The 27,870-nt window shown below is 41.7% G+C and overlaps 1 protein-coding gene across 4 annotated transcripts; it reads right to left on the bottom strand.

Annotated features, from left to right (window-relative positions):
• nme4 (NME/NM23 nucleoside diphosphate kinase 4) lies at positions 1-26,683 on the bottom strand. 4 transcript variants are annotated; one of them, XM_021622421.3, is made up of 7 exons: positions 26,416-26,683; positions 23,629-23,718; positions 13,750-13,880; positions 12,394-12,495; positions 1,207-1,319; positions 821-983; positions 1-216 (listed from the first exon to the last, which is right to left on the bottom strand). In XM_021622421.3, exons 1-6 carry the CDS (start codon positions 26,570-26,572, stop codon positions 863-865), a joined length of 714 nt encoding a protein of 237 aa, XP_021478096.1. In that variant the 5' UTR covers positions 26,573-26,683; the 3' UTR covers positions 1-216; positions 821-862. The 4 variants fall into 4 exon arrangements, with proteins under 4 accessions (XP_021478096.1, XP_036792588.1, XP_021478097.1 ...); XM_036936693.2 differs by having other exon boundaries at positions 1-184; XM_021622422.3 differs by lacking the exon at positions 23,629-23,718 and having other exon boundaries at positions 1-184; positions 26,416-26,674.
• Between the last annotated feature and the right edge of the window lie 1,187 nt (positions 26,684-27,870).

Here is a 27,870-nt window from a genome sequence, read left to right as displayed (position 1 = left end):
TCGAAGTGACAAAAGTTTATTTCTAGAACAGAGGGCAGGCAAAATGACAGGTCAAGGGCAGACAGAGGTCAGTAATCCAGATCAGAATTCAAAAGGTACAGAACGGCATGTAGTCTCAGGGCAGGCAGAGGTCAATAATCTAGTGTGGTGGGACAAGGTACAGGACAGCGGGCAGGCTCCGGGTCTGGGCAGGCAGAATGGTCCAGAAAACAGGAACTTTAGAAAAGACAGGAGCAAGGGTGAAAACGCTGTTAGGCTTGACGAACAAAACGAACTGGCAACAGAACACAGGTATAAATACACAGGGGATAATGAGGGGAGACACTTGGGGGGTGGAGACAAGCACAAAGACAGGTGAAACAGATCAGGGTGTGACAATTTGGATGGGTTCAGAAACATCTCCGCTCATTTAGAAAGAAAAAGATTCCAGACACCATTTAGTTACTATTAGATCACATCCCATAAAATGAATTGCAAATGCAGCCAATGAATTTGTAGAGTTGCAAACTTGAAGTCATTAGGTCCAAGCGATATGGCACCAAATACTTATGATTTCTTCAAATGGAGGGACTAAATACATAAAAGCACTATGTCTAAATGGTCAAATGGATATTCATTAAATCAGCCTCAAATAAACTAATGATGTGTCATATGGATCATTTGATCTTAAATCCAAAAACGAATGGTGATGACGATACATTACTGTATAAGAGTAGGCGAGGGGCTCTTGGTTATTGGAGCCTGCCACGATGGAGAAGGCTGAGTATTGCAAGCAGGACAGAGTTAGGTATGGGGCCACTGTTCCTGATGGTCATTCTACCTTGTTCACACTCTCTTTCAATCTCTGCCTTCCATCTCGTTCTCAAAGCTGGTAGGTGCTATTGTGGTCATAGCAGTCCCAATCCATCAGTTCCTTTCGATGAAACCACAGCTGGATCTCCCTCTGAGCCCCCTCTACTGAATCACTGGCATGGACCACATTTCTGGAAAATAAATACAAACCTACATTCATTAAAGTCCAGTTTTGTATTTTGCATTGAAATTATGCACCCACTTTCAAAACACTTTCAAAAATGATAAATTTCATGTTTATATATTATTTTGTTTTTATCCCTCAATTCTTTAAATATTTGTTTAAAAGGGTATTGTGCAAATTATTGTAAAGTGAAAGATCTTTTCATTTGAGTCTTTATTGAAAAGGTTCACCTGCTGATGTGAATGCTGAAATCCCCCCGGACAGTGCCTGCTTGGGCCTCAGATGGGTTGGTGTCTCCTACCATGATCCGGGATGTCCGGACCACATTATGACCCTCCCACACCTGGACAACAAGAATGGATGTAGTGCTTACCAGGATTAGGGAAATCCAATCTTAAATCAGTCAATTCAGCAAATGAATTGAAAGTGAATCAATCAGATATACACAAGTGGTTAGGTGTTTTGGAATTTAACAGATACAGTGCCTTCAGAAAGTATGCACACCCCTTGACTTTTTCCACGTTTTGTTATGTTACAGCATGAATATAGGAGAAACTGAGGATGGATCAACAACATTGTAGTTGCTCCACAATACTAATAAAAATATTTCAAAACATGCTGTCACGCTCATCATAATGATTGGACCAAGATGCAGCGTGGTGTTTCCATCCTTTATTTTGAAAATGAAAACTTCAAAGAACAAAACGAACAAACGAAACGTGAAGCTAATAATAATGCTCACTGGCAACTATATCTAGACAAGATCCCACAAAGCACAATGGGAAAATGGCTACCAAAATATGATCCCCAATCAGAGACAACGATAAACCGCTGCCTCTGATTGGGAACCATACTAGGCCAACATAGACATATAATTCACCTAGATAACCCACCCTTAAATCACACCCCGACCTAACCAACAGAGAATAAAAGCTCTCTATAGTCAGGGCGTGACACATGCAACACTGCAACACTCTCCATATTTTCAAGCATAGTGGTGGGTGCATCATGTTATGGGTATGCTTGTATTCGTTAAGGACTGGGGAGTTTCAGGTTTTTCAGACAAAATCCATTATTTGACCCATTTAGAGACTTACTCAGAAAGACTCACAGCTGTAATCGCTACCAAAGGTGCTTCTACAAAGTATTGACTCAGGGGTGTGAATACTTATGGGTCATTCTATGAAAATGGTGGCTTTTTGAACAGCCAACTTTAAAAAAAAAGTTAGATCAAAAACTTAACTTTTTAAGGTATAGGAGGCAGCATTTTCACTTTTCGATAAATAGCATGCCCAATTTCAACTTCCTGCTACTCATGCCAAGAATATAAGATATGCATATTATTAGTAGATTTGGAGGGAAAACACTGACGTTTCTAAAACTGTTTGAATCATGTCTGTGAGTATAACAGAACTTATGTAGCAGGCAAAACCCTGAGGACTAACCGTTCAGATTTTTGTTTTTTAGGTCTGTCTGTTCAGTGAGTTCTCATTGGGAAACGATATTCCTAAGGCACTTGTTTTCAGTTCCTACCGCTTCCACTGGATGTCACCAGTCTTTGGAATTTGGTTGAGGTTATTCCTTTGTGCAATGAAGAAGTACGGCCATCCTGGAAAAGAGTAAGGCTGTTGAGAGTTGGCCAAGACTTGAAAAGTAGCGTTAGTTTCCTCTCGTCCTCTATTGAAAACAGATAGACCCGTCTTCTATTTGATCGATTATTAACGTTTAAAAATACCTAAAGTTGTATTACAAAAGTATTTAGAAATGTTTTGGCAATGTTTACAGGTAACTTTTGAAATATTTTGTAGTGACTTTGCGCAAATTGGAAGCTGTTTTTTTTTCTGGATCAAACACGCCAAATAAATCGAGATTTTGGTTATATATGGACGGAATTAATCGAACAAAAGGACCATTTGTGATGTTTATGGGACATATTGGAGTGCCAACAAAAGAAGCTCGTCAAAAGTAAGGCATGTTTTATATTTTGTTTCTGCGTTTCGTGTCGCACCTGCAGGGTTGAAATATGCTACTTTCTTTGTTTACTGCTGTGCTATCATCAGATAATAGCTTCTTATGCTTTCACCGAAAAGCCTTTTTGAAATCTGACATGTTGGCTGGATTCACAACGAGTGTAGCTTTAATTGAGTATCTTACATGTGTGATTTAATGAAAGTTTGAATTTTATAGTATTTTATTTGAATCTGGCGCTCTGCATTTTCCCTGGCAATTGGCCAAGTGGGGCATTTGCGTCCCCCTATCCCAGAGAGGTTAACCAGATAATAGTTAAGCGCTTAACATTATAAATCAACAAATGACAGTTTAACATTTTTTATTTTTACTATATACATTAAAAAAAATGCTTGTGCTGCCTTTTTGTCACTGGTGTTACCTATATTTTAGATAACCATTTGGGCTTTCTAGAATGTCATTTCAGTCTTTAATTTGTATATATAATCAAAGACAGTATTGTCATGAACCTTTTCTAAGAAATGGTTTAAATCCTCTAAATCCCTTAAATAAGTCTGGTGTTTTTGTTTAAGGGAGGCTGCTCTGCGGTGTGGGTCAGCATCACTGCGCTGTCTGTAGATTCTTTGCTTTTCAGCAGCACCTAATTTCGCCATATCTATTGTGGTATCCCAGGAGGTCTACCCCGGGGGATGGTAATAGAGGGGAGGGTACGTGAGGCCACGTTGGCTCCCTCTGCTGGGAATACCGGAGCTGGGCACCCCGACACGGACAGCTAAGTGAAGGTAATTAGAGGAAGGTGCCAACCAGCCGTGGAGGCTAAATAAAAGAAGCACGATGGCACACCGCAGAAGAGAAGGGTGAGAGGGCCACCAGTTAAGAAATAGAAGGAAGACAGAGCAAAACCTAAGTTATTTCTTTGATATATTTGTTTTCTGTCTTAGTAAAGTTGTTTTGTGGACTAAAGCCTCTGTGTCAATCTCTGCACGCTCCACCCAATGGTTTACCACACTATCAAAAGGAAAGCCATATTACGTGATTACAATATTGAAACAGTAATAAACTGCAAATAAGTATTTTTTAAATATAATTGTTGAAGGTTTTATAAAATTTTACGTTGAGAAAAAGGTTTATGGTGTAATTGACTGTCACTGGTGTTACCAGCAAGAACAGTAACACATCTGCAGACACAATGGCATATCTAAGATGGCGGCCACTGTAACTCAAATTACACTTTTTAAATTGTAAATCAATCACTTAATCATGCAATTTTATCAATAATTTTAATCCAACTTACTGTAAACGATATAACACCAGTGACATCTTAAGTCCTCGCATGAAATGAATCATCAAATTGGTGACACATGAAGCACCATGTGCTTTACAAAACAGTCCTGTCTCCAATGAACCTTTGACCCAGGAAGAATTTGGCAAGGATGTTGCATTTTTTCAAAGTGGTGGTTTTTCTACATTTTAACACCAGTGACATGAAATTGAGGGACAGCCATTACTTGTAAATTTGTCATATTTATTTTATATTTTAGTTTTTTAAGTAGTCCACTAATTTGCTCTAATACTTTCCTTTGTATTTTTACATTTAAAGAGGGAGAAATAAATATATATATTTATATACATTTTTTCTTTTCACATTGTTTAAAAACTGATATGTCACAAACTGATATGTGACTCTTAAAAAAAAAATGAAGAGACCAGTGTAAAATGATCAGTTTCTCTGGTTTTACTATTTATGGGTATGTGTTTTGGGGTCAAATTTAAATGTAGTTTTATTCTATAAATTACTGACAACATTTCTCCGAAATTCCAAATAAAAATATTGTCATTGAAAAAAGCATTTATTTGCAGAAAATGACAACTGGTCAAAAAAAAAATAAATGCAGTGTTGTCAGACTCGAATAATGCAAAAAATAAGTTTATATTCATTTTTAAACAACACAATACTAATGTTTTAACTTAGGAAGGGTTCAGAAATCAATATTTGGTGGAATAACCCTGATTTTCAATCACAGCTTTCATGCATCTTGGCATGCTCTCCACCAGTCTTTCACATTAATTTTGGCTGACTTTATGCCACTACTGACGCAAAAACGCAAGCAGCTCGGCTTTGTTTGACAGCTTATGACCACCCATCTTCCTCTTGATCACATTCCAGAGGTTTTCAATTGGGTTCAGGTCTGGAGATTGTGTTGGCCATGACAGGGTCTTAATCTGGTGGTCCTCCATCCACACCTTGATTGAACTGACTGTGTGGCATGGAACATTGTTCTGCTAGAAAGACCAATCCTCAGAGTTTGGGAACAGTGTCAGAGCAGAAGGAAGCGAGTTTTCTTCCAGGACAACCTTGTACGTGGTTTGATTCATGTGTTCTTCACAAAGACAAATCTGCCCGATTCCAGCCTTGCTGAAAGCACCCCCAGATCATCACCGATCCTCCACAAAATTTCACAGTGGGTGCGAGACTTGTGGCTTGTAGGCCTCTCCAGGTCTCCCACCCACTGTGTAATTTTGGATAAATGTTATCTGTAGTTTATAGAATAAAACAAACACATTTTTTTTACTCAACCACATACCTAGAAATAGTCAAACCAGAGAAACTATTAATTTTGCAGTGGTCTCTTCATTTTTTCCAGAGCTGTATTTATATATAGAGATTTTTTTTACCTAAGTGTGGTGCTCAAAACAGGTGGGGCTTTGCCACACCTACCCTGAATGATGGGTCTCCACGGTTTCCGAATCTTGCGCACCTGCTGCCCGATGTGCATATTCCTAGATATTGAAAGCATGTACAATTACACACGCTCTCAGTGTGTAGCCTACTCCATGTAGGCCAGAGTTGAGTGATATGACTGCTTGGATTAACAATGACAGTGTGTTATATAGACTTATTTAGGAAAAATCAAGGACGGAGGGGGGCATGACTTAAAAAATGGCAGAGTAATATTTATTTTAAAATTCATGACCAGTCAAAATTACTGCTTTAGCGGTTCTAGAGTTAACCAATTGATATTGTGTCATCATGTTTTACACTACACTAACATCATCAATCTGAGGTAAAAAATAGATACCCTTACCCTGCCCGAGGTGTTGGAAGAGGCTGTATTGGGATGAGGATTCATCAACATGTTTGATGTTTGTGGTGCACTCACTGAACACTTTTTTTGTGATAAATTAGTGTATTGTCTTCAAGTTTGATAAGGTAAGCGAATGCATGTATTCTCATAAATGTAGCCCATACATGCATTCAATCTTTGTAGCAATTAGATCTTTCATTGCTTTAAACTAGTAGTTGTAGTTCATATTGATTATGTGCTGTTCCTTCTCTCTTTCTAGAAGCAATCAGTTACAAGGCAATTTGAGCAATACAGAAAGCACAAACCACCGCATTTAACCACAGGAAGGTGACTGGAAAAATGGCCGAATGCAAACAATCCAGTTATGGCCTCCGCAAGGCAATCAAACAGGCAAAACATCAGTTCAGAGACAAAGTGGAGTCTCAATTCAACGTCTCAGACTCCGTATGTGGCAGGGACTCCAGACATGTACGTATTACAAAGGGAAAACCAGCCAGGTCGCGGATATCAAAATCTTGCTCCCAGAAAAGCTAAACACTTTCTTTGCCCGCTTTAAGGATAACACAGTGCTACCGATGTGGGCCGCTCCCAGGACAGTGAGCTCCGTGGCCGAGACGGCATCCCTAGCGGCATCCTCAGGGCATGCGCAGACCAGCTGGTTGGAGTGTTTACCGCAGCGGTGTAGCCACGGCCTACCCAGTTTGATCTCAGGCCTACCCCCAAAAAGTTATTATTATTCAATATACATTTTTTATTTATTTTATTACATTTTTAAAAGAAACGCATGTGAGATTGATTTTTTATGGGTTATTTTAATAGATTGTAACAAAGAAATAGTCCGCGACAATCAAGTTGGCTTCCGACTATTGGTTCCATTTAAAATAAAATCATACGGTGGTTTACCTGAACAACGTCACGTGGATAAACTTTGTAGTGTGTAAGCTAGCAAGCTCTACCACGCTAGCTTACTAGCGGTGGTGCGCACTAATAGTGTTTTGATCGGTGACGTCACTCGCTCTGACCTTGAAGTAGTGGTTCCCCTTGCTCTGCAAAGGCCGTGGCTTTTGTGGAGCGATGGGTAACGATGCTTCGTGGGTGACTGTTGTTGATGTGTGCAGAGGGTCCCTGGTTCGAGCCCAGGTTGGGGCGAGGAGAGGGACAGAAGCTATACTGTTACATATGAATGGATTCCACAGACATGCTCAATTCATAGTACAGAAAGAGTTGCATCCCGATAGACCATGTATCGAGCTAGAAAGATCCACGGATGTACTTTGGAGTTCAAAATCAGTGTCAGTGAGTAAAGTGCTGTCACTGCTAGATGTCATTTTAGAGGTTCTTGCAGATTTTTCAGAGGCTAGTGGACAAACCAAATTAGAAGCCAATGCCCTCTTAAAACAAATCCAGAACAAGACGTTTTAATTCTTGTTAGTCACGTTTAGTAAATTGTTTGACACCAGTGATTTTGCTATGAAGGGATTACAAAGCTCTACATTATCTGTGATGGACTGTATTGGTTTAATTGAAATCCTCAAAAGCAGCTTTTCTATGTCCAGAGATAACTCAGGGGGAGACTTTGATAAAGTTCTCAAGCTAACTGAAGAGATGATGATTAAGCATGATATTAGTAATTGGGATGTGAGAGCATCATAGCAGTGAAAACTGACTGTAAAATTGGCAGACAGTGTAGTCACAGCTTCATTAGGGAAAACATCCAGCGCCAGTGCCCTGAGGCAACTTTGGAACAATATTCTAGACAGATTACTGAGTTAAACTCAAGATTTCAAGAAGACACATATGGGATCATACAAGCGGCAGCCTCCTTTTCCAAAGAATCCCAAACCTGCGGCCTTAAAGAGCAGCTGGAGAACACATGCGATCATTATGCAATATAAATTGAGGATGCTGAATTCACTGTTTTTACTCAGCAGTTGAGTCGCAAAATGAGTGTACATGACAGCTGCCCCGATGATATTTTCCCTAATTTAAACTCTCTGTTAATTAAGGACCATTGTCACACTTCCAATGACATCATGCAGTGTGGAGAGACTTTTCTCAACAACAAGGATAAAAAATCGTCTTCACACATCAATGACAAGCGCCCGGCTGAACCACTTCAGTTTGCTGTCTTTTGAGCGTGAACTGACAGATACATTGGATTATGATGAGATCCTCACCATATTCAACTCAAAGTCTCGCCATCTGCGCCTCGTGATGTAGGTCACGCCTTATGATACGTCTACTAAAGGTAAGGTACCTTTTTATAGTACTACGGCCCACCGTGGTATAAATGGTAATATCAAATATAGGCTTGTTTTCCCATCAAGTTTAAAGTGTGCCTGAAGATGAGTTTTATGTTGTTGGCAACTGGTCTAAAGTTACTGTCTTATTTGAATATGCTGGGATAGGTCATGATTTGTATATGTAACGAGGTTGCTCCAAGTACTATGCACTAGTATAAAACGATTGTATTACGAAATAATATGTAGTGCACATTGCAAAATAAATGTTATAAACAAGTAGAAAAAATGCCTATCCAAATTTTTCTAGGGCATCCCAAAAATAAATTCTACCTACACCCCTGGTTTACGGATATATTCAATCTCCCCCTACCCCAGTCTACTGCCCCCACTTGCTTGTTCCTGTACCCAAGAAAGCAAAGATAACTGAACTAAATGACTATCGCCCCGTAGCACTCCTGTCTTCATGAAGTGCTTTACTAGTAAAGGATCATATCACCTACACCCTAGACCAACTGCAATTTGCATACCGCCCCAATAGATCCACGGATGATGCAATCGCCATCGCACTGCAAAATCTCATCTGGACAAGAGGAATACCTATGTAAGAATGCTGTTCATTGACTACAGCTAAGCCTTCAACACCATAGTACCCTCCAAGCTCATCATTAAGCTCAGGGTCCTGGATCAAAACCCCGCCCTGTGCAACTGGGTCCTGGACTTCCTGACGGGCCTCCCCCAGGTGGTGAAGATAGGCAACAACACCTACACTACACTGATCATCAACACAGGGGTCCCACAAGGGTGCGTGCTCAGGCCCCTCCTGTACTCCCTGTTCACACGCACGCCTCCAATTCAACCATCAAGTTAGCAGACAACACAACAGTGGTAGGTCTGAGTACCAACATCGACGAGACAGCCTACAGGGAGGAGGTGAGGGTACTGGTGGACTGGTGCCAGGAAAATAACCACTCCTTCAATGTCAACAATATCAAGGAGCTGATCGTGGACTTCAGGAGACAGCAGAGGGACTACGCCCCCATCCACATCGCCGGGGCAGCAGAAAAGCTTGAAGTTCCTCGGCATACACATCCCTGACAATCTGAAATGGTCCACCCACACAGACAGTGTTGTGAAGAAGGTGCAACAGCGCCTCTTCAACCTCAGGAGGCTAAAGAAATTTGGCTTGGCACCTAAGACCTGCACAAACTTTTACAGGTGCACCATTGAGAGCATCCTGTCAGGCTGTATCACTGCCTGGTACGACAACTGCACCGTCTGCAACCGCAGGGCTATCCAAAGGGTGGTGCGGTCTGCCCAACGCATCACCGGGGCCACACTGACTGCCCTCCAGGACATCTACAGCCCCCGGTGTCACAGGAAGGCCAAGGAGATCATCAAGGACCTCAGCCACCTGAGCCACGACCTGTTCACCCGCTATCATCCAGAAGGCAGGGTCAGTACAGGTGCATAAAAGCTGGGACCGAGAGACTGAAAAACAGTTTCTATTTTAAGGCATCAGACTGTTAAATAACCATCACTAGCTGGCTTCCACCCGGCTATGCAATCTTGCATCTTACAGGCTGCTGCCCTATGCACATAGACATGGAACACTGGCCACTTTAATAATGGAATATTGGTCACTTTAATAATGTTTATATACTGTTCAACGCATTTCAGATGTATATACTGTATTCTAGTCAAGGCCATTATATTCAACTATTGCTGTACATATAGTATTCTATCCTATGTACACTACCATTCAAAAGTTTGGGATCACTTAGAAATGTCCTTGTTTAAAAAATAAAATAAAAATGGTCCATTAAAATAAATTCAAATTGATCAGAAATACAGTGTAGACATTGTTAATGTTGTAAATTACCTTTGTAGCTGGAAACGGCAGATTTTTTAATGGACTATCTGTATAGGCGAACCGAGGCCCATTATCAGCAACCATCATTCCTGTGTTCCAATGGCACGTTGCGTTAGCTAATCCAAGTTTATAATTTTAAAAGGCTAATTGATCATAAGAAAACCCTTTGGCAATTATGTTAGCACAGCTGAAAACTGTTGTACTGATTAAAGAAGCAATAAAACGGTCCTTCCTTAGACTCAACATTTGTGGGTTTGGTTACAGGCTCAAAATGACCAGAAACAAATATCTTTCTTCTGAAATTCATCAGTCTATTCTTGTTCTGAGAAATTTTGGCTATTCCTTGCGAGAAATTGCCAAGAAACTGAAGATCTCGTAGAACGCTGTGTACAGTCATGGCCAAAAGTTTTGAGAATGACACAAATATTAATTTTCAAAGTCTGCTGCCTCAGTTTGTATTTGCCATGCAAATTAACTGAATCCCCCAAAAACATTTCCACTGCATTTCAGCCCTGCCACAAAAGGACCAGCTGACATGTCAGTGATTCTCTCGTTAACACAGGTGTGAGTGTTGACGAGGACAAGGCTGGAGATCACTCTGTGATGCTGATTGAGTTCGAATAACAGACTGGAAGCTTCAAAAGGAGGTTGGTGCTTGGAATCATTGTTCTTCGTCTGTCAACCATGGTTACCTGCAAGGAAACACAAGCCCTTTTTGTGCAAAGCAATGATTACGGCACAACAGGCAAGGATATTACTGCCAGTAAGATTTCACCTAAATCAACCATTTATCGGATCATCAAGAACTTCAAGGAAAGCGGTTCAATTGTTGTGAAGAAGGCTTCAGGGTGCCCAAGAAAGTCCAGCAAGTGCCAGGACCATCTCCTAAGGTTGATTCAGCTGCGTGATCGGGGCACCACCAGTACAGAGCTTGCTCAGGAATGTCAGCAGGCAGGTGTGAGTGCATCTGCACGCACAATGAGGCGAAGACTTTTGGAGGATGGCCTGGTGTAAAGAAGGGCAGCAAAGAAGCCACTTCTCTCCAGGAAAAACATCAGGGACAGACTAATATTCTGACCTAGAAGGAGAGTGATGGAGTGTTGCATCAGATGACCTAGCCTCCACAATCACCCGACCTCAACCCAAATGAGATGGTTTGGGATGAGTAGGACCACAGAGTGAAGGAAAAGCAGCCAACAAGTGCTCAGCATATTTGTATTACAAACACTGTCACTGTAAAACTCCTTCAAGGGTTTTGGAAAGCAGGTGAAGCTGGTTGAGAGAATACCAAAAGTGTGCAAAGCTGTCATCAAGGCAAAGGTTAGCTACTTTGAAGAATCTAAAATATTAAATGTATTTTGATTTGTTTAACACTTTTTTTGGTTACTACATGATTCCATATGTGTTATTTCATATTTTTGATGTCTTCACTATTATTCTTCAATGTAGAAAATAGTAAAAATAAAGAGAACCCTGGAATTACTAGGTGTGTCCAATCTTTTGACTGGTACTCTATGTAAAACAATTGTTATTTATATTTACAATCCCTTTCATCCAAACAGATTACCCATTTACCTAGCTCATCAATGGTTTATCAATTTGTAAATTACAGTGCATAGAGAATGGTGTTATTTCTATCAGGGAAAAATGTTATTCCACCACTGGATCCGACAGGTTTCCTTGTGCGTAAAGGTGTTGGAATTATGAGGGAATTACGTCAAGGCCAGAATATGATGTATCTGTAGACACACCTCTGCCACACCTTCATTTCGCTCATCTCTACCCTAAACAAATAGGCAGCTGGCACATGCGTTACCTCGTGCCTCATTTTAAGGTCAGAACATAGAAAGAAAAGTGCATAAAAAAGGATTAAAGTTAATTTTACGCTCATGTAATCTGGGCCTGAATTCCCCCCTAATTGAATAATGGTACAGTAGGTAGCCCAAAGGAGATGATAGAGAGGTGGTTCAAGTCTTGGGCTAGGCAGCGAAAAAGTTAACTGAACTGGCAAATGGAGGACTAATGGTCTCAGATCATACACATCACTGACAGTCTGAAATGGTCCACCCACTACCGTTGATCAAGGTACATGAGCAAGGGCGTTAACAGCTTCTTCTAGCGGTTATTTTCTAGACCTTCCAGGTGTCCAACTCTTAGAGGATGCCCAGACTGATCAGTGAAGTGAGAAAACAATGAAACTGAGCAATTCAAGTTTGGATTACCAGGCTATACAAAGGCAGGAACTCTCACCATAACAACTATGGGACCAGAGGTCATGTAGTACAGGAGACTGGGGTAAAAGGGCTTCCTCCTTAACTCCTGGTAGTGCTGAGAGAGCAGCTCCTCTGATGCCTGAAGGAAAGAAAGCCAACATTATTTTAACCTTTATTTTAGTCTGGTATTTACAGTGACTTCACTAAGTATTCATACCCTTGATTTATTCAACATTTTGTTGTGTTAGAGCCTGCATTCAACGTTTAAAATCTACACAGATTTACAAGTAGATTTAAGTCAAAACAGTGAACATTCACTGTCTGCTTGGTAAGCAACTCCAGTGTATATTTAGCCTTGTGTTTTAGGTTATTGTCCTGCTGAAAGGGGAATTCATATCCCAGTGTCTGTTGGAAAGCAGACTGAATCAAGTTTTCCTCACAGGATTTTGCCTGTGCTTAGCTCCAGTCCGTTTATTTTCATCCCTCCAAAAAACTCCCTAGTCCTTGCTGATGACAAGCATACCCATACCTACCACCAAATATGAAGAGTGGTACTCAGTGATGTGTTGTTTGCCCCAAACATAATGCTTTGCATTCAAGACAAAAAGTGAATTGCTTTGCCACATTTTTTGCAGTATTACTTTAGTGCCTTGTTGCAAACAGGATGCATGTTTTGGAATATGTTTATTGTGTACAGGCTTCCTTCTTTTCACTCTGTCAATTAGGTTAGTATTGTGGAGTAACTACAATGTTGTTGATCCATCCTTAGTTTTCTCTGATCACAGTCATTACATTCTTTAACGGTTTTAAAGTCCCCATTGGCCTCATGGTGAAATCCCTGAGCTGTTTCCTTCCTGTCGGGCAACTGAGTTAGAAAAGACACCGGTATCTTTGTAGTCACTGGGTATATTGATACACCATGCTCAAATGGATATTCAATATCTGCTTATTTTTTTGTTTTACCTATCTAACAATAGGTGCCCTTCTTTGTGAGGCACTGGAAAACATCCCTGGTCTTTGTGGTTGAATCTGTGTCCATGCAATTTATGTGACTTGTTAAGCAAATTTTTACTCCTGAACTTAGGGTTGCCATAACAAAGGGGTTGAAAACTTGATTTGAGTCCTTTAATTTGTGAAAATTTCTAAAAACATAATTCCAGTTTGACAATTTGGGGTATTTTATATTCAGGCTGTAATGACAAAATATAGATAAAGTCAAGGTGTATGAATACTGAATGAACAAGCACAGTCCAAGTTCCAATTGTCGGATCAGAGCGCAAGTTGAAGCTACTATCATATTGCTTATTTTCACACTACTTATACCTATCCAGATCTACACAAATACCTAGGAGGTAGGGGCTTTGGGGTTCATTTGGAATTGGCCATCTCTCACCTGCAGCATCTTCATGCCCACCAGTTTGAAGCCTCTCTGCTCAAAGCGTTGCATTATCTGTCCCACAAGGCGGCGCTGGACCCCATCTGGTTTCACTGCAATAAGAGTACGTTCTCTCACACCAGGGATCCCTATACACGGATAGAAGAAAAACTCTCTTACACATATGCTCTGAAGGGCAGTCCCAGACACAGATTATGCCTAATCCTAGACTAAAAAACACTTTCAATGGATATTCTCAATTTAACTGGCTTTTCAGTCTCTGGGACACCGCCCCTTAAACTTTTAGCAACAGGCATGCCAACTGTGGATGTTTAATTTCAGACATCAATTTCCTGTGTTTGAGGGGTGCAAAATCCACTTATTACTTAAATCACACTGGATTGATGGCTTTCATTTCACCCTTTCAACTCTTTCCTACTCTTGCTTGTGCAATTCCTTTCCCCCCGTTAACGTTACGACTGCGGGAACGTTTGCAATGACCTATCATTTTAATGACCTATCATTTTAATAATAATGGCACCGGAGGGGATGGCTGTCGTTTTACGAGCTCCTAACCAACTGTGCCATTTTGTTAGTTTTTTTGCATTGTTTGTAACTTATTTTGTACATAAAGTTGCTGCTACTGTCTCTTATGACCGAAAAGAGCTTCTGGAAATCAGAACAGCGATTACTCACCTTAAACTGAACAAAGATTTTTTCTTTAATGAGTCCGACGCTAAGGACATAATGCTTTCCGGAGAACAGACCCAAATCCCTGTCATTCATGTGAAGAAACGGCGGAGATACCAAGGGAGAATGTCGGGGTCCCTGTTAGGATTCATAGGTAAGTCGGTAAATCGCCATTACCATCGGTTCTATAGGCCAACGTGCAATCAGTGGAAAACAAACTTGATGATCTACGGTTGAGACTATCCTACCAACAGGACATTAAAAACTGTAATATCTTATGTTTCACAGAGTCGTGGCTGAACAACGACACGGATAATATAGAGCTGGCTGGGTTTCCCGTGTATCGGCAGGACAGAGAAGCTACGTATGATAATACGAGGGGCGGGGTGTGTCTATTTGTCAATAACTCCTTTTGCGTGATGTCTAATATTAAAGAAGTCTCGAGGTATTGCTCGCCTGAGGTAGAGTACCTCATGATAAGATGTAGATGACACTATCTACCAAGACAGTTCTCATCTATATTATTCGTATCCATCTATTTACCAGAACAAACCAATGCTGGCACTAAGACCCCACTCAACGAGCTGTATATGGCCACAAGAAAATGCTCATGTTAAGTGGCCTTGGACTTTAATGCAGGCAAACTTAAATCCGTTTGACCTAATTTCTACGAGCATGTCACGTGCAACCAGAGGAAAAAAACACCTTTACTCCAGAGATGCATACAAAGCTCTCCCTTGCCTTCCATTTGGCAAATCTGACCATAAAAAATATCCTCCTGATTCCTGCTTACAAGCAAAAACTAAAGCAGGAAGTACCAGTGACTCGCTCAATATGGAAGTGGTCCGATGACGCGGATGCTACGCTACAGGACTGTTTTGCTAGCACAGACTCAAATATGTTCTGTGATTCATCCAACGGCATTGAGGAGTATACCACCTCAGTCAGCAACTTCATCAATAAGTGCATTGACGACGTCATCCCCACAGTGACCGTACGTACATATCCCAACCAGAAGCCATGAATGACAGGCAACATCCGCGCCGAGCTAAACGCTAGAGCTGCCGCTTCCAAGGAGCGGGGCACTAATCTGGACGCTTATAAAAAAATCCCACTATGCCTTAGAACGAACCATCAAACAGGCAAACTAAGATTGAATCCTACTACACCGGCTCTGATGCTCGTCGGATGTGGCAAGGCTTGCAAACTATTACTGACTACAAAAGGAAACCCAGCCGCTAGCTGTCCAGTGACACGAGCCTAACAGACGAGCTAAATGCCTTTTATGCTCGCTTCGAGGTGAGAAGGTTGACCTGTTTAAAGGTCTTGCTCTCATCGGCTACGGAGAGTGTGATCACACAGTCGTCCGGAACAGCTGATGCTCTCATGCAGTCCTCAGTGTTGCTTGCCTAGAAGCAAGCATAAAAGGCATTTAGCTCATCTGGTAGGCTCGTGTCACTGGGCACAAGAGAAGGGAAAAGGTGTGAGGAGGAAAGCGCATAGATGTGAGAAGGAATTATGCACTACATGCAGTTTGCAGTGGCTGCTATGAAAGGGAACTGTGTTTGCAGGTTGTGTATTCATTCCACCAATTCTGTTAAAACGTTTGTTAAAAGGAACAAAACTGGGATAAACATACCAGAATTTGAACAATAGAAACTCTCGTTTGCAACTATTTGGACTAATGATTACACTACGTCAGTACTGAATGTGTCACTGTTACCTTGATTACAAGCCTACTAGAAAGTGTGTGCCCACAGGCCTGGAGGGAAGCAAAAGTAATTCCGCTACTCAAGAACAGTAAAGCCCCCTTTACTAGCTCAAATAGCCTACTAATCAGCCTGTTAGTAGTAAACATTTGGAAATATATATATATATTTTACAGTAAACAAATTGACAGCAGACTTTCATTACGCTTATAGGGAAGGACATTCAACAAGCACCGCAGTTACACAAATGACTGATGATTGGCTGAGAGAGATTGATGATAATAAGATTGTGGGGGCTGTTTTGTTAGACTTCAGTGTGGCTTTTGACATTATCGATCATAGCCTGCTATTGTAAAAACGTACGTGTTATGGCTTTACACCCCCTGCTATATTGTGGATAAAGAGTTACCCTGTCTAACAGAACACAGAGGGTGTTCTTTAATGGAAGCCTCTCCAACATAATCCAGGTAGAATCAGGAATTCCCCAGGGCAGCTGTCTAGGCCCCTTAAATTTTTCAATCTTTACTGAAGACATGCCACTGGCCTTGAGTAAAGCCAGTGTGGCTATGTATGCAGATGACTCAACACTATACACGTCAGCTACTACAGCAAGTGAAATCACTGCAACACTTAATAACAAAGAGCTGCAGTTAGTTTCAGAATGGGTGGCAAAGAATAAGTTAGTCCTAAATATATATATTTTTAAACTAAAAGCATTGTATTTGGGACAAATCAATCACTAAACCATAAACCTCAACTAAATCTTGTACTAAATAAATGTGGAAATTGAGCAAGTTGAGGTGACTACTAACTGCTTGGAGTAACCCATGATTATAAACTGTCATGGTCAAAACATGTTGATACAACAGTAGCTAAAATGGGGAGAAGTCGGTCCACAATAAAGCGCCGCACTACCTTCTTAACAGCGCTATCAACAAGGCAGGTCCTACAGACTCTAGTTATGTCGTACTGTTCAGTCGTGTGGTCAGGTGCCACAAAGAGGGACTTTAGGAAATTACAATTGGCTCAGAACAGGGTAGCACGGCTGGCCCTTAAATGTACATGGAGAGCTAACATTAATAATATGCATGTAAATCTCTCATGGCTCAAAGTGGAGGAGAGATTGACATCATTACCTGTTTTTGTAAGAAGTGTTGACATGCTGATTGCACCGTGGTGTCTGTTTAAACTACTAGCACACAGCTTGGACATGACCCCACAAGTCTCTTCACAGTCTCCAAGTCCAGAACAGACTATGGGAGGTGCACAGTACTACATAGACCCCATGGCTACATGGAACTCTATTCCACAAAAAGTAACTACACCTAATGGAACAGCAGGGACTGTGAAGAGACCCACACAGGGACAGACACACATACACAAAAGACACACACTCTACACACATGTACACATGGATGTTGCACTGTAAATATGTGGTGTTAGAATGAACACACAATGTGTTATGAAATATGTAATGTAGTATTTTAAACTGTATGTAACTGTCTTATGTTGCTGGACCCCAGGAACCAATGGGGATACATAATAAATACAAACACTCACCACGTTATGCACTGCAGCGCTGGCTAGCTGTAGCTTATGCATTCCGTACTAGATTCATTCTCTGATTGGATGGACAACACGTCAGTTCATGCTGCAAGAGCTCTGAGGACGTCTTCAGGAAGTTGTCATAATTTCTGTGTAAGTCTTTGGAAGGGGGTGAGAACCATGAGCCTCCTAGGTTTTGCATTGAAGTCAATGTACCCAGAGGGTGATGGAAACTAGCTGTCCTCCGACTACACCATGGTGCTACCCCAGTGAGTGGAGTTGAGGCTACTGTAGACCTTCATAGCAAAGCAATGAGTTTTAATCAATTTGGTGACGTGAATATATTTAGTATAGTTTTATATAAAAAGGAAAACTTTTATATTACACTATTTTTATGGAATTCACCAAGGATGGTCCTCCCCTTCCTCCTCTGAGGAGCCTCCACTGGTCTGGATATCTTACCATTTTTTTTATTGTTTGTTTCAATATCTGTGTTTTCACATGTACATTGATTGTTTTTCATCTTATGCTACACAAATATAAGAAACACATTTTTCTAAACTAATCCAATCTGTAAGTGGTTGGATTAATAACTAACTGTTAGTGAGATCGTCGTTCCAGTTCACATGGTGTAGGTAGTTGAAATATTAATGTGTAAACATACTGAATTGTAATTGGATGCATTTCACTGCGCTGATTGGATAACCACCCAGGTGGTGAGCTCATCTTCGGTTGAGACACAAACATGCCAGTTATAGCTAGCTAATAAAGAGCTACATTTAAAAATAACCTGTCATACTGCATATTATCCTGTCATACTGCATTTTATTATTTTGTACCAAGCGTGCAAAACAAGAAGTCTCTTCGTGTACTTGATTTTCTTCCATACTCTGACAGGCATTCTACATGCAAGCAATGGAGTTAAATTTAAGCAACTGAGTGAAAGAGAGTGACCCGGCCTTACATATGTTACTGGTATGTGACTCACTGACACCAGCCCCAGTTAGAAGGGAATAAAGCAGCCCAAGAGTTAACACACACAGGAACTTTAATCACACACAGAAGATGAACATGAGGGTAAACATGTAACAAAAATATAAACATGTAAAGTGTTAGTCCCATGTTTCATGAACTGAAATAAAAGATCCCAGAGATTTCCCCATACGCACATAAAGCTTATTTCTCTCAAATTTTATGCACAAATGTGTTTACATCCCTGTTAGTGAGCATTTCTCATTTGCCAAGATAGTCCATCCAACTGACATGTGTGGCATATCAAGAAGCTGATTAAACAGCATGATCATTACACAGGTGAACCTTGTGCTGGGGACAATAAAAGGTCACTCTAAAAAGTTGTGCACCAGAGCTGAAAATGTAATGTTAATTTCTTTACCATAAGAAACCTCCAATGTCGTATTAGGGAATTTGGCAGTACACCCAACCGGCCTCACAGACCACTGTAACCATGCCATCCCAGGACCTCCACATCCGGCTTCTTCACCTGCGGGATCATCTGAGACCATCCACCTGGAAGGCCGATGAAACTGTGGGTTTGCACAATCGAAGAATTTCTGCACAATCTGTCAGAAACCATCTCAAGGAAGCTCATCGTCCTCACCAGGGTCTTGACCTGACTGCAGTTCGGCGTCGTAACCAAATTCAGTGGGCAAATGCTCACCTTCGAAGGCCACTGGTACGCTGGAGAAGTGTGCTCTTCATGGATGAACCCCGGTTTCAACTGTACCAGGCATTGTGGGCGAGCGGTTTACTGATATCAATGTTGTGAACAGAGTGCCCCATGGTGGGGTTATGGTCTGGGCAGACATAAGCTACGGCCAACAAACACAATTGCATTTTATCGATGGCAATTTGAATGCACAGAGATACCGCGGAGAGATCCTGAGGCCCATTGTTGTGCCATTCATCCACTGCCATCACCTCATGTTTCAGCATGACAATGCACTTCCCCATGTTGCAAGGATCTGTACACAATTCCTGGAAGCTGAAAATGTCCCAGTTCAGTGGCCTACATACTCACCAGACATGTCTCCCATTGAGCATATGTGGGATGGTCTGGATTGGCACGTACGACCGTACGACAGCTTGTTCCAGTTCTCCCAAATATCTAGCAACTTTGCACAGCCATTGAAGAAGAGTGGGACAACATTTCACAGGGCACAATCAATAGCCTGATCAACCCTATGCGAAAAAGACCTGTCGCTGCATGAGGCAAATGGTGGTCACACCAGATACTGACTGGTTTTCTGATCCACACCCCTACTTTTTTTAAAGGTAACTGTGACCAACAGATGCATATCTGTATTTCCAGTCATGTGAAATCCATAGCCTAGGGCCTAATGAATGCATTTCAATTGACTGATTTCCTTATATGAACTGTAATTCAATAAAATCATTGAAATTGTTGCATGTTGCATTTATATATATTTTTTTAATGTACATTGGTATGGTTCTTTAATGGACAGAAACAGAGGAGATAAATACACTGGCCTGAATAGATATTTTATATAGAGTCTGATATGGGATATAACAACAAGAATAATGTCAAGGACTGTATATTATACAAATAGTAGGCTATTGCACAGAAACATACAAGAGCAAAGACTCATCACTGCAGACAATATCAGTAACATAACAGGAATGAGAACTTCATAGAATATGGCTACTCTATAAACTGCAATGATATCAACAGCTTACTTTGTAGTTACGCAACCCATGCACAAATGTCTACCCACACTCACAGACTGGAATAATACTGTTCAGCTACAGGCAATATTTACTCCCTTGGAGAGCATGGGTCAGGCTGGCTAGCCAATCAGGGCTAGTGTGTGCAATGGGTTGAGACACACGGCTATTGTCCGATTGGCTGAAGCCATGAGGTGGAGGAGATATTAATTTGTCATGTGAGGGGGAGAAAGGAAGAGGATGGGTTAGAGTCAGACTGCACGGCTCCAGAAAGCAAATAAACAAATGCTCACACAAACGGTGAGCGTCACACAGTAATCAAATCAAATCCAATTTTATTTGTCACATACACATGGTTAGCAGATGTTAATGCGAGTGTAGCGAAATGCTTGTGCTTCTAGTTCCGACAATGCAGTAATAACAAGTAATCTAACTAACAATTCCAAAACTACTGTCTTGTACACAGTGTAAGGGGATAAAGAATATGTACATAAGGATATATGAATGAGTGATGGTACAGAGCAGCATAGGCAAGATACAGTAGATGGTATCGAGTACAGTATATACATATGAGATGAGTATGTAAACAAAGTGGCATAGTTAGTGGCTAGTGATACATGTCTTACATAAGGATACAGTCGATGATATAGAGTACAGTATATACGTATGCATATGAGATGAATAATGTAGGGTAAGTAACATTATATAAGGTAGCATTGTTTAAAGTGGCTAGTGATATATTTACATAATTTCCCATCAATTCCCATTATTAAAGTGGCTGGAGTTGAGTCAGTGTCAGTGTGTTGGCAGCAGCCACTCAATGTTAGTGGTGGCTGTTTAACAGTCTGATGGCCTTGAGATAGAAGCTGTTTTTCAGTCTCTCGGTCCCAGCTTTGATGCACCTGTACTGACCTCGCCTTTTGGATGATAGCGGGGTGAACAGGCAGTGGCTCGGGTGGTTGATGTCCTTGATGATCTTTATGACCTTCCTGTGACATCGGGTGGTATAGGTGTCCTGGAGGGCAGGTAGTTTGCCCTCGGTGATGCGTTGTGTGCAGACCTCACTACCCTCTGGAGAGCCTTACGGTTGAGGGCGGAGCAGTTGCCGTACCAGGCGGTGATACAGCCCGCCAGGATGCTCTCGATTGTGCATCTGTAGAAGTTTGTGAGTGCTTTTGGTGACAAGCTGAATTTCTTCAGCCTCCTGAGGTTGAAGAGGCGCTGCTGCGCCTTCTTCACAATGCTGTCTGTGTGAGTGGACCAATTCAGTTTGTCTGTGATGTGTATGCCGAGGAACTTAAAACTTGCTACCCTCTCCACTACTGTTCCATCGATGTGGATAGGGGGGTGTTCCCTCTGCTGTTTCCTGAAGTCCACAATCATCTCCTTAGTTTTGTTGACGTTGAGTGTGAGGTTATTTTCCTGACACCACACTCCGAGGGCCCTCACCTCCTCCCTGTAGGCCGTCTCGTCGTTGTTGGTAATCAAGCCTACCACTGTTGTGTCGTCCGCAAACTTGATGATTGAGTTGGAGGCGTGCGTGGCCACGCAGTCGTGGGTGAACAGGGAGTACAGGAGAGGGCTCAGAACGCACCCTTGTAGGGCCCCAGTGTTGAGGATCAGCGGGGAGGAGATGTTGTTGCCTACCCTCACCACCTGGGGGCGGCCCGTCAGGAAGTCCAGTACCCAGTTGCACAGGGCGGGGTCGAGACCCAGGGTCTCGAGCTTGATGACGAGCTTGGAGGGTACTATGGTGTTGAATGCCGAGCTGTAGTCGATTAACAGCATTCTCACATAGGTATTCCTCTTGTCCAGATGGGTTAGGGCAGTGTGCAGTGTGGTTGAGATTGCATCGTCTGTGGACCTATTTGGGCGGTAAGCAAATTGGAGTGGGTCTAGGGTGTCAGGTAGGGTGGAGGTAATATGGTCCTTGACTAGTCTCTCAAAGCACTTCATGATGACGGAAGTGAGTGCTACGGGGCGGTAGTCGTTTAGCTCAGTTACCTTAGCTTTCTTGGGAACAGGAACAATGGTGGCCCCCTTGAAGCATGTGGGAACAGCAGACTGGTATAGGGATTGATTGAATATGTCCGTAAACACACCGGCCAGCTGGTCTGCGCATGCTCTGAGGGCGCGGCTGCTGGGGATGCCGTCTGGGCCTGCAGCCTTGCGAGGGTTAACACGTTTAAATGTCTTACCTAGGCTGCAGTGAAGGAGAGACCGCATGTTTTCGTTGCAGGCCGTGTCAGTGGCACTGTATTGTCCTCAAAGCGGGCAAAAAAGTTATTTAGTCTGCCTGGGAGCAGGACATCCTGGTCAGTGACTGGGCTGGATTTCTTCCTGTAGTCCGTGATTGACTGTAGACCCTGCCACATGCCTCTTGTGTCTGAGCCGTTGAATTGAGATTCTACTTTGTCTCTGTACTGACGCTTAGCTTGTTTGATAGCCTTGCGGAGGAAATAGCTGGACTGTTTGTATTCGGTCATGTTACCAGACACCTTGCCCTGATTAAAAGCAGTGGTTCGCGCTTTCAGTTTCACACGAATGCTGCCATCAATCCACGGTTTCTGGTTAGGGAATGTTTTAATCGTTGCTATGGGAACGACATCTTCAACGCACGTTCTAATGAACTCGCACACCGAATCAGCGTATTCGTCAATGTTGTTGTCTGACGCAATACGAAACATGTCCCAGTCCACGTAATGGAAGCAGTCTTGGAGTGTGGAGTCAGCTTGGTCGGACCAGCGTTGGACAGACCTCAGCGTGGGAGCCTCTTGTTTTAGTTTCTGTCTGTAGGCAGGGATCAACAAAATGGAGTCGTGGTCAGCTTTTCCGAAAGGGGGGCGGGGCAGGGCCTTATATGCGTCGCGGAAGTTAGAGTAACAATGATCCAAGGTCTTTCCACCCCTGGTTGCGCAATCGATATGCTGATAAAATTTAGGGAGTCTTGTTTTCAGATTAGCCTTGTTAAAATCCCCAGCTACAATGAATGCAGCCTCTGGATAAATGGTTTCCAGTTTGCAAAGAGTCAAATAAAGTTCATTCAGAGCCATCGATGTGTCTGCTTGGGCGGGGATAAATACGGCTGTGATTATAATCGAAGAGAATTCTCTTGGTAGATAATGCGGTCTACATTTGATTGTGAGGAATTCTAAATCAGGTGAACAGAAGGATTTGAGTTCCTGTATGTTTCTTTCATCACACCATGTCACGTTAGCCATAAGGCATACGCCCCCGCCCCTCTTCTTACCAGAAAGATGTTTGTTTCTGTCTGCGCGATGCGTGGAGAAACCCGTTGGCTGCACCGCCTCGGATAGCGTCTCTCCAGTGAGCCACGTTTCTGTGAAGCAAAGAACGTTACAGTCTCTGATGTCCCTCTGGAATGCTACCCTTGCTCGGATTTAATCAACCTTGTTGTCAAGAGACTGGACATTGGCAAGAAGAATGCTAGGGAGTGGTGCACGGTGTGCCCGTCTCCGGAGTCTGACCAGAAGACCGCCTCGTTTCCCTCTTTTTCTGAGTCGTTTTTTTTGGGTCGCTGCATGGGATCCGCTCCGTTGTCCTGTTTGTAAGGCAGAACACAGGATCCGCGTCGCGAAAAACATATTCTTGGTCGTACTGATGGTGAGTTGACGCTGATCTTATATTCAGTAGTTCTTCTCGACTGTATGTAATGAAACCTAAGATGACCTGGGGTACTAATGTAAGAAATAACACGTAAAAAAACAAAAAACTGCATAGTTTCCTAGGAACGCGAAGCGAGGCGGCCATCTCTGTCGGCGCCTGTTGCGCCCTCAGCAGGGGGATTTTGTAACAGAGTTGGACATTTATTTTATTTAGTGTCATTTTAACTCCCAAATTATCAACACCATGACCAGAGTAGTTATATCACAAAATGGGGGTGGGAACATAAAAACCCCCAAATAGTGTTACATTTCACTCCATAGGATTTTAATTAATTCTTGCAATTTTACCGTGTTGATTTCAGGAATCATTCAACTGAAATTAGGAATTTTGCAACCCTAATCAGGACAAAGGACCCATGTTTAGCACCAGGTATAAACTGGTGAATACAGGATTTAGTGTTCAGATCCCACCTATGACAGGCAGCATTTCATTCCAAAAGTGTCTCCCTCGCCACAAACCTTCATTCACACCACTTTAAGACAACTGCATAGGTGTGCGAAGAAGTGCCACCTAGTTTAGGCCTGTGTAGCCTAACTATTTTACAGATGATCATGTCTCCAATATAGGCTATCTGCCATTCCAATAACCAGACCCAGCCACTTTGTTTGGTAGGCTAAGATGGGGCTTGGGAAGTAATCACTCAAATTCATAGGCACAGCTATGGATGCAAAGATTGACAGTGTATGAGATTGGAATTATTATTTTTAAATAGCCTGAATTAATTAATATGTGAAATGCTAAAAACTTCTAATCTGTATTTTGGCAAGGAATAAAAGTGTATAGTTAATCTATGTGCATAGTGACAACCAAATAAAAGACAGAGTGCCGTGTGTATATTTTCCGTGTGTGCGAGCGAGAGAGGCAAGGTAGAATTGTGCTTCTGTTTGTAAACCTCACCCTATCAAGTAGCCTATAATTCAGTTGAAATGTATGACCCACTGCCCTATTTACAGTAGCCTACTTCTTAAACAGGTCTGTCCTCGTGGTTTAAAAAAGTACTAGGTCACGATCACCTATCCAAATGTGACCACTGTGAAACAAAATGACCCTACACAACAAGTGTCCAATCTATCTGATCAAATATTATTTGATCCAAAACAGGGTTACTATTTTAGCTATTGCCTGCCCTTACCAATGAGTGATACACTTTTAATTTGTAGAAAGTAGACCGAGCTAATGACCTAAAGATTCACTAAACATATCGAATTAAGAGCATTTGAAGGCATGTGCACAACCCACCTGTCCCTGACTTTTCCTAAATGTGTGTATTTTACACTCTACCAGAATTTTGGGATAAATGTAATCAAATATAATACAAATACATTGATAAGTTTTACCTCAAAGCGTCAAAATGACCATACGTATATTGAAACAGTAGAATAGCCAGGACAACCAGTACCAACAGCAACCAGTCTAATAAATCCATTTACTATACACAATCACAAAGAAATCCATTAAGATTCTGTTTAGGAAGGTCATAAAAACATGATACCTAGACAATTTATTTCAAAAGAACAGAAAAGCATGTTTTGAGTTTTATTGTTTAATCCATCTGTGCTTAGTAGCTGAGGCTATATGGCTGCATCAGGAAATCAGCTTTAGCAGACATTACATGCTTATATTCCCCTGCTCTGCCACAGTCAACACATACAGTATATATATTTTACAGTAGGAATATAATGGAAGAAACAGAATAAAATAAAGGATATTTTTCACAAATGGCTATAGCTGATTGTCAAGTCTTTTGAAAATGAGCCCACACGCACAATTTTTTGATAATTTTGACACGACTAGGTTCATTAGAAACATCTGAATCTACTCTTAGGGTATAGCAATCACAACTTCTGGCCTGCATGGACCTCTGGAGGATTATTTGAAAAGTGCCCTTTGGTAAACTCGGTTCCCTTTTTTGTCAATGCACACTGAGCTGGTCATCAGTCTCTTCATTCTCAATTTGACAATTGATAATATTGTCACCCATCAGACTATTGTATATTTTTGTCTTTAGACCACATCTATTATAAGTGTTAAATTAGTTTCAATATAGTTTAGGTGTAGTTTGGATGGGCAACTAGCTGGGCAGGCAACTATTGTCCTACAGTCAGAAAATACACTATAGTAATTTTAGAATTTACAGTCTATGCACTGCGGGATCAATCTATTTATTTAATATGGCATATTTGTACAATTGAAAGATCAACGGTCAGAATTACCATTATGAGCTTTCTAGTAGTGTTAAATCACTTCTCTGTGCAAGCTTAACAAAAACATATGAATAGCCTACTTGTACACTACTATAGTATGATAGCCTATAGTACTTACAATGGTATAGCCTACATAGGCTACTAACCTGATATGGTACTGTATCCAGTGCATCGATGCCCAAGGAGGAGAAAAAATGCGAACTCAGTGATATAACTTTTACTCGCTGGTAGAACTCCCCAACCCCGACAGTAAGGACTCGGCAGGATAAGGTTTTTCAGCGCACACCTTTGAAATATAACCATTATTTCAACAAACCAAAGTTATAATCGACTTGTGATATTCTTCAACATATTCAACAACCTGTTGAAGTCAGTAATGCTCCTTTAAAAGAAATCACGAGTCCCACCCCCGTAATTTTAGAAAGGTAGCATAAGGTACATGTTTAACCCCAAATATGCTGGTTTTAGGTCTACAGTGGCACGACCAACATATATTTATTTTTTTAATTTCACCTTTATTTAACCAGGTAGGCTAGTTGAGAACACGTTCTCATTTGCAACTGCGACCTGGCCAAGATAAAGCATAGCAGTGTGAACAGACAACACAGAGTTACACATGGAGTAAACAATTAACAAGTCAATAACACAGTAGAAAAAAAGGAGAGTCTATATACATTGTGTGCAAAAGGCATGAGGAGGTAGGCGAATAATTACACTTTTGCAGATTAACACTGGAGTGATAAATGATCAGATGGTCATGTACAGGTAGAGATATTGGTGTGCAAAAGAGCAGAAAAGTAAATAAATAAAAACAGTATGGGGATGAGGTAGGTAAAAATGGGTGGGCTATTTACCGATAGACTATGTACAGCTGCAGCGATCGGTTAGCTGCTCAGATAGCAGATGTTTGAAGTTGGGGAGGGAGATAAAAGTCTCCAACTTCAGCGATTTTTGCAATTCGTTCCAGTCACAGGCAGCAGAGAACTATGTTGGTTTTCAGTGTGCCTGGCCCCTGGTAAGGCCCACATACAGTACATTCGGAAAGTATTCAGACCCCTTGACTTATTCCACATTTTGCCACGTTACAGCCTTATTATAAAACAGAATTAACCTATTTAGACGCTTTGCTATGAGACCCGAAATTGAGCTCAGGTGCATCCAAAAATTGTCTGCAGCATTGAAAGTCCCCAAGAACATAGTGGAACCACCAAGATTCTTCCTAGAGCTGGCTGGCAGGCCAAACTGAGCAATCAGGGGAGAAGGGCCTTGTTCAGGGAAGTGACCAAGAACCCGATGGTCACTCTGACAGAACTCCAGAGTTCCTCTGTGGAGATGGGATAACCTTCCAGAATGACAACCCCTGCAGCACTACACCAATTAGGCCTTTATGGTAGGGTGCCACTCCTCAGGTAGAAGCCACTCCTCAGTAAAAGACACATGACAGCCCGCTTGGAGTTTTCCAAAAGACACCTAAAGGACTCTCAGACCATGAGAAACAAGATTCTATGGTCTGATGAAACCAAGATTGAACTATTTGGCCCAAATGCCAAGTGTCACGTCTCGAAAAAACCCGGCACCATTATTACGGTGAAGCATGGTGT

The sequence above is a fragment of the Oncorhynchus mykiss genome, chromosome 12 (assembly GCF_057628025.1).
Source record: "Oncorhynchus mykiss isolate SJ-2025 chromosome 12, ASM5762802v1, whole genome shotgun sequence".
NCBI classification, from domain to species: domain Eukaryota; kingdom Metazoa; phylum Chordata; class Actinopteri; order Salmoniformes; family Salmonidae; genus Oncorhynchus; species Oncorhynchus mykiss.
This window is presented reverse-complemented; position numbering and strand designations above follow the sequence as displayed.